Here is a 12,710-nt window from a genome sequence, read left to right on the forward strand (position 1 = left end):
GGGGCAGCAGATGGCGGGTGGGGTTCCCAAAAGCCAGGGGACCTTTTCAGCCCGCTAGCGCTGAAGCGTCGCTAGTCGACTGCTGGAGAGGGCTGATATGCCTGCCGAGGCAATCTGGCTGCCCAAGCGTTGCGTCTGTGTGAGTGGACCTTTCGCAAGCTTCGCACCCCGGACCAATGATCGACGGCGGGATGGCCTGTGCGCTCGATCTCACAAAGCCAGATGTACGCACGGGCCCGTCTTTCTTGTAGCCAGTTTTATCCTCTTATCGGGCAGCTAAGGTAAGGTATCTGGGTATCCAATATGCGTCAGTGCGTCAGTGCGTCAATGCGTCCATAGGTTCCAAATTTCTGAACCACGATCGCGGCAGCCTCGCGCCTATTTGACACCGGCAAAGACACCTACCACTACGGAAATCGCCCATGCCATCAACTCTTCCGAACCCCTCCACCGGTAATACGGACCGCTTGACAGACCCGAATTTGTCTTTATTCTTGTTTTCCGGTTAGGAAGTCCTTGTTGGGGAAGCACTTACAAAATGTCTACGTTGAACGCCTTCCACGAGTCGTTGCCATGTACGTTTGTTATGCCAATCGCCTGCAGCGCATATCCTCCGACTAACGAACTACGCCCGCAGATATTGATGACGAGCCCACACCAGCAGAGCGCGAAGCTGCCGAGTCTTTAATCCGAGCTGAACTATCCACCTTTTCACCGGCGCCTACGCCAAACTACAGAGAACCCTCCTTCTCCCCCCTCGTCGAACTCGAGCTGGACCGCGTCGCCTCGAAACAGCCCCTTAAAGCCATTGATCTCGAGCGTTATCAAACACAAGAGCCTTTCCCCGACTCCGGGGCACCATCTACAGCAGAAGATCGTGTTCGCCTCGCCGATTCACTCCAGAAGGCCTACATTTCCTACGCCTACCTCGACACTCGTGCTCAAAATCTGAACCTGTTGGACAAATGGGGAAAGAACGCGTGGTTGATCGGCAATTGGGGACTCGAAAATGAGCTGAAAGGCTTCGAGCGTGACCTCGCCGAAACGAAGCGTCTCATTGACGTGCTGACCGTCGCCCGGAGACGCCAGCAGGAAGAAGTAGCAGCAGAGATGAAGGGGCTGGAGGAGAATTGGAAGAAGGGCGTTGGAAGGACGCTCGAAACTGAGATTGCAGTCGAGCAATTGAGACGAGAAGTTCTAGAAGAAATGAGGGTAAGAGGCGGCTGAGACGCACCGCACTCTGCATAGATCGCAATGAGGCAGCCGCCGCAGCTGCACCAAACAAAAGACCAAGCCAATGATACCACCTAGAACACTTATTTTCAAACGCCAAACGTCCATGCACCGTGGAAGAAATATAATCTTTACTAACAGGTATCTGAACGTCACTAGCCGTGTCTCTTAGGAAGCGAAGGTAGGGGGTTCCGCCTAACGCCGTTGTGAATCTTGACATTCACCCTCTTCAACCTTCCCAATGTCTGCCATCCAATCTTGGATCATACGCAAAATCAAACATCTTCAAGTTCCTCTCAGGCCGCTTGGAGCGGATCCATCTCCTCAACACCAGTCTTGACCTCCTCGTACTTTGTCCGTCTCATGATGCCTTCAACGGGACCAAGAAGTCTCTGGAAGGCGTTCTTGCCGAGACTCGCAACCTTGACATCCGTCGTCGCGACAATGCTAGCGGCGCGAGGGGCGTCGTTCAAAAGCGCCAGTTCACCAAAGAAATCTCCCTTGCTGTAATGCTTTACAGATTCCTTGACCCCGCCCTTGTAGGCATCGGCCTCGCCGCTCTCCAGAAGGAAGAACGCATGACCTGGGTCTCCCTCCTTGATGATGGTCTCTCCAGGGGCGTACTTCTGAGTCTCCAACGCGTCAGCAATCTTGGATCGCTCGTACGGCGTGAGGCTTTGCAGCAAAGGCACCTCTTCGAGGAAACTCTCGTACATCCGTCGCCGAGCGAATGTCGACTCCATGAGAATACGGCGGAACGTCAGGCGATCGAGCGCCCAAAGGGTGCATCCAGATTCGGCAGAGATGACAGTCGCAGCTCGGGGAGCGTTGTACATCAAGGCCAGTTCACCAAATGAGCCCCCTGCCTGGATGGTACCGACTTTCTGACCCATGCCCTCGGGGCCAGGCTGCAAGGTACCGCTGCTGTTTACATATACGTCAAAAGACCCCTTCTCTACGACGTAGAAGAAGTCGCCCGCGTCACCTTGGCTAATAACCTGTGGCGGAGTGTTAGGAAGCTCCAAAGCATCATCATATCGACTGGACTTACTTTGATATCCTTGGCGGGAATGGGTTTCTCATTCAGCGCACCCAGAATTTGGCCGCTCTGTTCCTCATCCAGGTGGGAGAACAAGAAATTGCCCTCAATGGCAGTTTGCAAACGGCCCAACTGCTCCTTGGTCTTCTCGTGATAAGGGGGCGACCAATTGTCGTATGTGTCGGCACTAGGCTTGAGAGACTCAGCAGAGACCGAGGTTCGACGGCCAAAATTGTACTGGGCAGGGTAACTCTCAGGGTTCGGTGGGCTTCTCAGCGCAGAAGGCGCAGCGTCGTCTGCGGCATTACCGCCGAATGGGCCGTTGAAAGTCATTCCAGCATTCATACCGAAATTTGGTGATGTCGGAGAAGTAACACTATCATTCTCTTCCTCTTCGATTACACGGTGAATGGCATTGCCTCCTGCGGGAGGTCCATCGGTAGGTCCTCCGAAAGGGTTGGCGTTTGCCCCAAAAGGACTCTTGAACATGCCAGACATGGTTGCAGTATAGCTACTTGTACAAGGATGGATGTTTTCGTTTCGAGACTATAGACCGTCACGAATCGCCTGTTGGAAGGTGTTCGATCGGCGCAGCGTTCAAGGACGTTGACAGCGAGTAGTTTGGTAGAGAGCCGTATGCGAACTATTTGTGTTCAGATCAGCTTCGGCCCACGACGTACAGACAGTAGTGTGAGGAATGTTGGAGGGTTGCCAGGTTGTCTGAGGTCTTCGGGCTGGATGGTGAATAAAAGAATGTTGTGAAATTGGTGGGGTCGTTGAGCAGGATGCAAAGAAGCACCTAATGCTTCGTCCCCGCGTTCAGGCTGCACCAATCAAGCTGGACACCGCTGGCCAACAACTGCGTAGGGTACAGGCAAGGACATGAAATGAGGCGGATCGTGTTCAACAGGCTGGACGAGCTCTGACGTAGTGGGGTGGCAAGATTTCGAATAGATACCACGTAAACAACGGAAGGAGAGATGGGATAAGATGAATACCAGGGAACGCTCAAGTTGGAGATCAAGAGTCCGGTGCCGATAACAACAAGGTTGCGAAAAGCAGAAGTTTTTGAAGCGAGACGACAAGCAAGGGAAGGTCGGTGTTTGATGGGCTTAGCCTTGACAATTGGGCTGGGGCTGCGCGTGGCAATAAATGAACGGGAGCTATTACTTACCACAGCGGGAGGAGCTAGCTAGTGGGTGATGATAATCTGGGCGGGGAGCTCGCTAGCTTTCGTGATATTGGCCACCGACTAATGAGGTAGGAGGATACTGTCAACCGTATACTAGAGCGAAGAATTGGCAGGACCGGGAAGGAGATTTGTTGATAGCTCAGACGCGGATGAAGATCCCCGAGAGCAATACGTGAGAGAAAGGAGAAGGAGGAAGGGAGGGTCGCTGGTCAACTTCGTGCGGTGAAGCAACCAAGGGTACGGTAAGGTCGAGGTCGTGAATGCCGCTAGCTAAGAAATAGGACGGACGAAGGGCGAAGCAAGTGGCCGATTGCTCTCGTGTTGTCGTCCGGTTTCGAGGTTTGGCCACGAGGATAGCGTTCGCTTGTTTGTTCAGGTCGAGGGAAGCGGAAGGAGGCGACGTGATGAGAGCACGAAATGAAGAATGGCAGAAGTGGAAAAGGCCAAGGGAAGGGAAGCTTTTTGGGTTCGGTTTAGGGACGTGGATTGCTCTGGGATGGGGGGAAGAAGGTGGGGGGGTTGAGAAGCAGGAGGCACGGAGGGCCTTTGACGCATCGCTGCTTCCAGTCAAACAACAGCAGCAAAGAAGCAGGTGCTCCCCTCCTTCCCTCCTTCCATTGCTCCTCAATGTCCCCATCTCCTTCCACAAGGTGACGGTGAGGTCCTAGCTTTTGAGGGGCCCTGCTGCCCCGGTTGACCAGTCATGACCGTCGAAGAGTTCTAGAAGGCGCACAGATCAACCTGTGGCCGGCTGCCGCTTGCCTTCCCTGCAGCCCGAAGTGTCCGGGCTTCACCTTCCAAGCCGCTTCGGTTGCGATTCTGTGCAGCTCTCAGCGACGCCTCTGACTGGCCCAAGTTGCAAATCAATCCAGGCTTGCCAGGCATCCCAGGACACCTTGCCTGCTTTCATTCCATTGCCTCCTTGCTTCCTTGCCTCAGATGATATCCAGGCCGGTACGTACTCTCCCACTGAGGCATCTTGGATCCCCTGGTTTCGGCCATGTCATCATGGGGACGGCCTCCCGTGGAATTTCAGGGCGCTTTCAGTGGGACTACCCCGTCCGCCCGCAATTGCCCCTCACCAAACCTCTCTTGCCAGTGGCTCCTTCATTCGATAGCCCGCTGATCAAAGCCGGTACAAACCTTTTAGGGGTACGGGCAAGGGGGAACGATCCCTCTCCCAGCCAAAGTTGTGGGAGCTGCTTGGTCTCAGGATGCACTTTCTAAACGACACCTCAGCCTGCCGCTTTCACCAGGCCGCATTGTCGAATCTTTTTCAGACAGCCAAGTCTCGCCTACAGCTGAATCCTTGATGCTTTACGACGGCCCATGTTTGTTTGCGAAATCATCATTTCAAGCGATGGCCTATTAGGTGTGATATAAGACAGAGTCAATTTGGGATGTTCTGTGACTTGTTCTAGAAACACTGGAAACTACGCTGAAGCATCTTTCATCAAAGTCCATGTCCCTGAGCCGTGGTAAGTGTTCCTTGGCGAGACTCCCCTTCAAAGCTCTTGATGGCTAATACTTACAATTGGATCAGGTGCTCTTCCAACGTAAGCGTTCTACAACTACATTCTACATCAGCTACCGCCTGGTATACGAGGGCCGAGAAATATGATGCATGACTAATTATACCAAAAACAACCTGGCGGCCATATGATGAAGATATTCCGTAAGCTGAGACAACGATGAAAAGTGAAGACCAAGCGTACGACAGACAGCCAGGGACCAAAAGTAACAAAAGTACTATGACAGAGTTCTAGCTAGGGCCGGCGGAAGAACCGGGACTACTTATCTTCTACAATTCAAGACACACCAATAAGACGACATCGCCCTTCGTACCGGAAGAGAATCCCGAACAGCATTGTCATTTGAAGCCAGGAAGAGGAGGAGACGCTCGAGTGTCCGAGATGTGGGGCTGGGCGACGAATGGAGATGAATGTAGGAATATGGGTCATTAACCTTGTGCAAAAACTCAGTAATCCGATACGGTGTAGTGGCCAACATGATGCCCTCTCATTGTAGATGACAGGTTAGGCATAGCCCCGAGTTCGATCCTCGGTTTCGGAACATTTTGCTTTTTTGGTGGGTGCACAACCAACAGCTGAATGTTAGCAAAATTTTGTTTAAATGTGAAGCACCGTAAATTGTTTCTTGGTTCACTCAGAGTAGAAGTACTTTGCACTATCTCTTGACGTCCGTGTGCCACTCTGGCTATCTTTCTCAAGGTACGAGTTCGCGCCTCTGTATGCCTAAGTTAGACAAGCAATTACTGAATGTCACTGAGAAGCACTACGGTGGGGCTATGGATCTTTCTTTACGAGTGCTCCATTCTTAGAAACCTTTTGGGAGTTGAATTGGACAGGTGCTCACCAAATAACTACAACGAGCAATCATATCTTGTGGTACCAAAAAACTTATATTTGTTCAAGGCATCTTTGATGTCTATTGTTCCCTCCGACTGACTGGCTGCGTCCATTGTCCCACGTCTGCGCATGTACAGAGGACTGCACAGGGGTACTGCGTACAGTGCATTATCTGTAGGGGCCCAATGAACGACTGAACGGCGGCTGCCAGTGCTCCGTGTTGACGAGGAAGTGGATTGCTCAGCCACAACGCTAGACCCAATATACGCACCCAATGCCAAGCCACAATTACGCTGACTTCCGGCTCTCCTGTCTGTCCGGGCAAGCGCATTCTGGTTTGGACTTCCTTGACGGCAACCGATCGCCAACATCACCAACATCAATCGCGCACATACCTTCTGAGTGCACGATTGCCCAAGATGCCCGATCCATCACCTGGCGTCAACCACGCCGACTCCATCGAATCGCAACATGACACTGGAAAGAAGGAAGACAAGAAGAAGAGCCGCCGCCCAGCGAGTATGTGGAAGCCCCGGAAGGAAGCCAACCTCCCTTCGGCAATCGCGGAATCGCTGGGAAACGATGAAATGAAGATCATGCTACTGACACATGCTTTTGAACAGACACGGCATTCAGACAACAACGGTTGAAGGCATGGCAGTAAGTTTAGCAACAGCTCTTTGGAGACGACTAGTCGCAAAGGAATCTCGGTGGCTGACTGCTACAGGCCGATTTTGACGCCCAAGACTGTCCTCCCTCTCTTCTTCACGATCGGAATCATATTTGCTCCGATCGGTGGACTCTTGCTCTACGCGAGCGCGAAGGTAAGCATAGTCTTAATACATCCAAAAAGCCCTTACTAAAACGTGCGCTTCAAAGGTGAAGGAAATTCGCATCGACTACACAAACTGCCTCACCGAAGCGACCTCGACTCTCGGTGAAATGGACTCGAAATACATCAGCACTGCGTTTAAGAGCGACGACCAGACGAAGAATGCCGAGTGGGCTGTGACAACCGTTGATGTCACCGACGGACCGATTACGTACGAGGCGAAGCAATGCAGAATTCAATTCAGAATTCCTGAGGATATGGGACCACCTGTCCTGTTCTATTACCACCTGACGAATTTCTACCAGAACCACAGACGTTATGTCGCTTCCTTTTACGACAAGCAGCTCAAGGGAAATGCCGAGTCCGCAAGCAACGTGAACAGCTCTTCCTGTGAGCCCCTGGAGTGGGATTCGGATGCCCTGAAGCCGTACTATCCTTGTGGTGAGTCTTTACGCAGTCTACTGGCTCATTAGATCACATATTCACATAGCAACAGGTCTGATTGCGAACTCCATGTTCAACGATACGTTTACTTCGCCCCGCATGCTCCAAGAGGACTCGATATACCCGATGAAGAACAACTCGGGTATCGCCTGGGCGTCCGACGCTGATCTTTATGGGGAAACCAAGTACGACCCAGCTGATGTCGTGCCACCGCCAAACTGGAGAGTCCGGTACCCCAACTACACCACTGAGCACCCTCCGCCAAACATCGCCGAGTGGCAGGCCTTCCAGGTTTGGATGAGGACTGCTGGGTTGCCAACTTTCAGCAAGCTCTACCAGCGCAACGACGACGAGACGATGAAGGCCGGCACGTACGAGGTTAACATCACCGATAGTAAGTATCTATTCAACAACCCGACTCATTGTTCAGTACTTACCCAGACACAGATTTCCCAACCACTGAGTACAAGGGAAGCAAGTCCATCGTGATCACCACGCGAACGATCATGGGTGGCAGAAACCCTTTCCTGGGTATCGCCTACATAGTAGTCGGCGGCATGTGCATCCTTCTAGGTGTGATCTTCACTGTTACCCATCTCATCAAGCCGAGGTAAGCAAGCCACGCTGCAGTCCCAAGCCCCTTCAAAACCTCGATACTGATATCCCACCTAGAAAGCTTGGTGACCACACCTACCTCTCCTGGAACAACGCCCCTGGCTCCAAGCCGGGTGCCGGTCCCAGCTCGGCAATGGCTTCAGGTCGCGAAGTACGACCCGGCGAAGCCTAGAAGGCCCGCGATGAGTCGCTGCGCCCTCTTCGTGCGCGTGCAGCATCTGACTCAACCGAACCTTCTGTGACATCGACGAGACTGGCATACAGTGTGACGGCATCGTCGTCAGCTGGGGGCCAACGCATCGTTTCCCCCCTGTCGCATTTGTGAGGCTGGGCAAGCTGACGCAGCATTGATTTGGAAGGCTAGCATCGCGGCGTTTTTGTACGGAATGACATGAAATTGTACGAGTAACGGGGGCCTCGACTGAACGAGGGAAACCCCGCCCTTCAAAGCATCTCCCGCTGCCGAGGAGTGGATCAGGAAGGGGGACTTTTGTTTATGGTATTCTTTACCGGCTGGTCAAGGACGCGCATTGTTTATTCTGCTTTCTCCTTTCATGAACTTTTTGGGTTTTCGACCCTGCATGATGAGCTTTTTTTTCAGACCCCCTCAAAAAGGGAGGGCGAGGTAGGCAACCAGCAGAAACCAAAAACGTTCCTTAGCTTACCGAGGGAATCTGGAGTTCGAGGCTTAAGGGTCAGGTAGACCATCAAATTATTCTTTCGATGCATGATTAAATCAGTTTCATTTGGGAAATTCGTGCTCATCTATTGCACTGCGTCGCTGCTCGAGGTCAATAAGCGATATTGGAGAGAATTAAAGGATACCCTCGCTGGACTTCATGATGCAATCACAAGGTAGCGATGGACCGAACATATCCATCCGGGAATCATCATGGATTAATAAGAAAGCTATCTGTTCCGTCGCCCTGAAGGCCGCAAGAGGCGGCCCGCGTTCACCAAGGACCTCTCCATACTCTCTCCACCCTAGACGCCTACACAACAAATTTGATAATACAATTGATACCAAAAACAATGCACGCATGGAAAACGCTTCCGTGTGTACCTACGATTCGCCATTTCTCATCAAATGGTGCCCTTCCACGAGCCGAATGCTCAGTGCTTCCTCTTCTTGCGGCCGCGGTCGTCATCGTCACCACCGCCACGAGCGTCCTCTCGATCGCGCTTCTTGGCCTTTGCCTCGAGCTCGTCCCAGTCCTCACCCTCGTCTTCATCGCTCATCTCGGCGTCATCCTCCTCATCAGAGACGTTTGAACCAAAATCGGAGTCTTCCTCGCTCGATTCGGAAGCCTCGTCAAGCTCGTCAGACTCGATCTCAAAGTTACTCTCAGGCTCAGACTCCTCGCCCTCGTCATCGGACTCTGCCTGCAAGAAGGACCAACCACCATCGATGAAGAACTGGTGGGTGTCAGCCGTGACCGTCTTCATGATGGTCGGCCAGTTCAAGTTGAGGGGACCCTCAGAGTATGCAATATCTGAAGAGTCCAAGAACTCCTTGACGTGGTCGAGAAACTCTACTGGAATAGTGTTGACGTGGTAAGGTGCTCTCGTGAAATCTTTGAAGACGAAAACCAGATCAAAGTTCTTCAGACCGAACTGCACACGTTCCAAGTGAGCCACTTCTATATCGTCCAATGTGATGACCATGAAAGGCGGCTCGACGACCTGGATCAGGCATTCCGTGGTGGGCTGGATGAAGACGTTGCTTCGGAAAGGCACACCGTGGAAGCCAAGGTCCCTGATGGGGACATCTACTTCGATGTTCTCGTTCTTGCCAGCCTCAGCAATCTTCTGGGCAAAGCCTTGGAACAGCCGGTCAAGCTCGGCACGGCGACGACGCTCCTCCTGTTCCTGCTCGAACTCGTCCTCATCACCGTAACGGTATTTTCTCTTGCGGTTGCCTGTTTCATCGAACTGGATATCAGTCGCCTCGCGGTAAAACTGCACATCCTTGGTCTTCTTCTTGTTGGCAACCATGATGGGGTCTTTCAGGTGAATGTGGATGATGACGATCAATTCGTGCTGGCAAGGCTGGAAGAATAGGTGGCGAACGTTTGAGAACAGAATGTCGACACGTTGCTGCGTGCTAAGCGGCGACTGGTATCGAATACCATTCTGGTGGATCTCCACCTTACCAGGAACTCGCTTTCCTTCCATGGCAGGGCGAATGAAGACGTTGTCGAGCACAGCGGGACGGCGATCTAGCAGAGTTCGTTAGGAGGCTTCTCATGGCGATCAAGGAAGGGGCTAGCTTACTTCTTATTTCGACGAGCTTGTCCTGCTCGACAACATCCTCCAGCTCCTTCTTCTCCTGTTCCTTCTTGTTCACATCCCGCTTCATATTGGAAATCTGGGTGGCGATTTCTTGGTAGCGGTCGCCATCCGTCGACCGGAACGTCAGACTTCTGACGAAATGGGCTGACGCATCCTCGAAAGGCTGGTCGTCTTTGCGACCGACTCCCTGACCAGGTGAGAGAAGGTTGATTCTAAGGAACGACCAGTCGCCCTCATCACTCTTACTGGCATTCTTGATCGTGTTGATGTGGAACGGCACAGGGCGGCCCATGACAGGAAGCACTACTGTGTCATTTCTCGCATCAACCACGATCTGTAGTTCGCGAACCTTGGGAGGGAACTGGTTGTCGCGCTTGTATGAGTCAAAGCGCTTGAACTTCTTTACCTCTTTGCCGTTCTGCCCACTAGTAGACTCGGAGAAGCGCGCCAGACCTTCCTTTTGCTTCTTTGACGCCAAGTCCTTCTGATGTTCTCGGCGTCTCTTGTCCGCATCGTCATCGACTGTGGTTGTCCGCTCGGATCTCAACCTCGTAGAAGTGATGTTTTTAGTAGCAACAGCACCAACTCGAGAATCCTTCTTCTCCTTCTTGGGCGTAGGCTGAGCCTCCTCCTCGTCTTTGAAGAAGAAGGAATTTGAATCCGCGTCAATGGGAGTATCTCCGGTGAAAACGACTGCCTCGCTCGATGTCACACGGATCGTGTCGGTGATGACCAAGGAGTAGATCTTGCTGCTCTTGTCCTGTGGTTGAGGATTCTCGATATCGCTGAAGCCGGTAGTGATGACAAGAGTGATGCCATCCTTCAGGGCTCGGGAGTTCTTGGCGTTGAGAATCAAGGTCGGGTCTCTATTCTCCAAACCGACACCCCAACCAACGTTTTTCAAGAAGTGTTTCTCCAAATCAGGCTTCTTGGCCTTGATCATGCTCAAGGCCTTGTTGTAGACCTCCTTGATAACGACGCCATCGCGGACCTCTTTGAGGATCATGTTGTGGATATTGAAAAGAAGCTTGTAGTTGCTCTCTTGCGACTTGTTGGGGTCAACGAGATACGTGCGCGCGATAGCCGAGCAATACGACTTGTAGCGCAAGCCCATAGCAGCAACAATAGTACCGGGGTGCAAAATGTCGTCGTTGCTCTCCGAGTTCATCTTCAGGTCGTATTTCCCACCACTCTGTACAAGAGGGCCCAAAACCCAGTCCAGCTGTGCGGGGTCCAGGTCTGCAGGAAGTTTGGTCTTGTTTGGAAGCTCAACCGTCTTCCAGAACTTGTTGTCGTCGAGCTTCTTGTCGACCTTGTCTGCCAGTGCGCTGTGCTTGACCTTCTTCTCCTTATCAAGAATGTCCGACATTTCTTCGAGGAAAAAGGGGGTCATCAGGGCGACGCAGGCCTTGGAAGCAGTTCGCATGGCTCGGAGCTCGGTTTCGTCCTTCACGGAGAAGGCGTGCTGGGAAAGGGCTTGGGAAACGTCGACCTCTTCGATGTCTTTGCATTGATCGGCGAAAACCTTCTTCCACTCTTCGATGAAGGGACCCTTGGAGGTGTCCTTGGCAATGGTGCCAACTTTGCTCTGCGAGACGGTTGGATTAGTGACGATCGATGTTGGCCGCACGTAGCAACGACTTACGCCCGAAGATTTGATGACTTCAGCGAGCTTGACAAAAAGCTTCTCGTTCTCTGCGGCGTCCTTGCCTCGAACGAGAACCTCGAGAGGGAATCGACCGTTCTTCAACTGTTCCAGATGTTTCGCTGTCATTGAGTTAGCTGACGCTCGCTGTGTGTGCGGCGCAGTGATGGCGAAAACTCCTCACCTTTCTTCGCAGTCGTGAGGATATAGATCTTCTCGGTCGTGAGCAGCATCATCGTCGTCGGGAATTCGTAGCCAAGAAGCCAAAACTAATTGCGCACAAAAAAAAAGAAAGTCAGCTCTTGATCTCTGCATGGTGACGATGGCAAACACAATGGAAATTGCCGTGTCGTCCCGGATTGGAAGGGAGGCGACTAACGTGCATGGCGTTGTTCTTGTGCAGCTCGGGGACCTCCTCCACCTTGCCCATCATCACGACGATGGACGAGGCGCCGTGGAAGATGTTGCCATCCTTGGATCGCAAGTCATTCTTCCAAGCGCTGGCGAGGCGCGAAGTGCGCTCGTGGAAGGCCTTGTTGTCGATCTTGATCTCCGCCATCGTCGCTGCGTAGTGAGTGACGGATTTGTTGGCAGAGAAGGGGTGAAGAACGAAAGGTTCCAGGTTGCCGCTGGCGACGCGAGATCCGAAAAATCCACCGCGTAAATTGGGAGAGGTAGGAGCTCTGCACGTGACCCGCCTCGCGCTTTCACTTTCTTCCCACCTAAGGTTCTTAGGCAGTCACGTCAGTTGGCTGCAAGTTGCTGGGGGTCGCGGCGCGATTGTTGGTGGAGTAAGGTAGCGTGGAGAAGCTTGCGGGGGTACGGAGCAGGTGAGTTGGGCCTGTTCACTGTTCAGGTGGTGAGCTAGCGCAAAATGCGCTGAAGGAGTTGGAGCTTTGGCGACCTAAGGTATGTACCAATTGGTCTCAGTGGTAAGTTGGTAATTGCTGTGCAACTGGCAGGGCAGGTTGACGTCAAAGCTTCCTGCCCGGGCCTGCACCTTGAACTGGAGTTCTTTGCGAAGTCCGTCATGGAATTTCTCTCAGGCG

The 12,710-nt window shown here is 52.6% G+C and overlaps 4 protein-coding genes and 1 non-coding gene across 5 annotated transcripts; 3 read left to right on the forward strand and 2 right to left on the reverse strand.

Moving 5' to 3' along the window:
• Positions 1–538: 538 nt before the first annotated feature.
• Positions 539–1,227, forward strand: CLUP02_10713 (breast carcinoma amplified sequence 2; the record flags this gene model as incomplete). The annotated part of the gene is made up of 2 exons (XM_049289686.1): positions 539–575; positions 638–1,227. The coding sequence occupies 2 exons, from the start codon at positions 539–541 to the stop codon at positions 1,225–1,227; spliced, it is 627 nt and encodes a 208-aa protein (XP_049146831.1).
• Positions 1,228–1,529: 302 nt separating this feature from the next.
• Positions 1,530–2,770, reverse strand: CLUP02_10714 (cAMP-dependent protein kinase regulatory subunit; the record flags this gene model as incomplete). Its single annotated transcript, XM_049289687.1, has 2 exons — positions 1,530–2,231; positions 2,285–2,770. 2 exons carry the CDS (start codon positions 2,768–2,770, stop codon positions 1,530–1,532), a joined length of 1,188 nt encoding a protein of 395 aa, XP_049146832.1.
• Positions 2,771–5,449: 2,679 nt separating this feature from the next.
• On the forward strand, positions 5,450–5,537 carry CLUP02_tRNA169. Its single transcript has one exon. It is a non-coding gene; the product is annotated as a tRNA-Glu (tRNA).
• Positions 5,538–6,252: 715 nt separating this feature from the next.
• Positions 6,253–7,896, forward strand: CLUP02_10715 (LEM3 family/CDC50 family protein; the record flags this gene model as incomplete). The annotated part of the gene is made up of 7 exons (XM_049289688.1): positions 6,253–6,352; positions 6,457–6,493; positions 6,561–6,657; positions 6,713–7,106; positions 7,162–7,503; positions 7,557–7,719; positions 7,782–7,896. The coding sequence occupies 7 exons, from the start codon at positions 6,253–6,255 to the stop codon at positions 7,894–7,896; spliced, it is 1,248 nt and encodes a 415-aa protein (XP_049146833.1).
• A 941-nt stretch (positions 7,897–8,837) lies between these two features.
• Positions 8,838–12,220, reverse strand: CLUP02_10716 (FACT complex subunit SPT16; the record flags this gene model as incomplete). The annotated part of the gene is made up of 5 exons (XM_049289689.1): positions 8,838–9,943; positions 9,999–11,604; positions 11,662–11,783; positions 11,846–11,930; positions 12,041–12,220. The coding sequence occupies 5 exons, from the start codon at positions 12,218–12,220 to the stop codon at positions 8,838–8,840; spliced, it is 3,099 nt and encodes a 1,032-aa protein (XP_049146834.1).
• Positions 12,221–12,710: the final 490 nt, after the last annotated feature.

This window comes from Colletotrichum lupini, chromosome 5 (genome assembly GCF_023278565.1).
Source record: "Colletotrichum lupini chromosome 5, complete sequence".
NCBI classification, from domain to species: Eukaryota; Fungi; Ascomycota; class Sordariomycetes; order Glomerellales; family Glomerellaceae; genus Colletotrichum; species Colletotrichum lupini.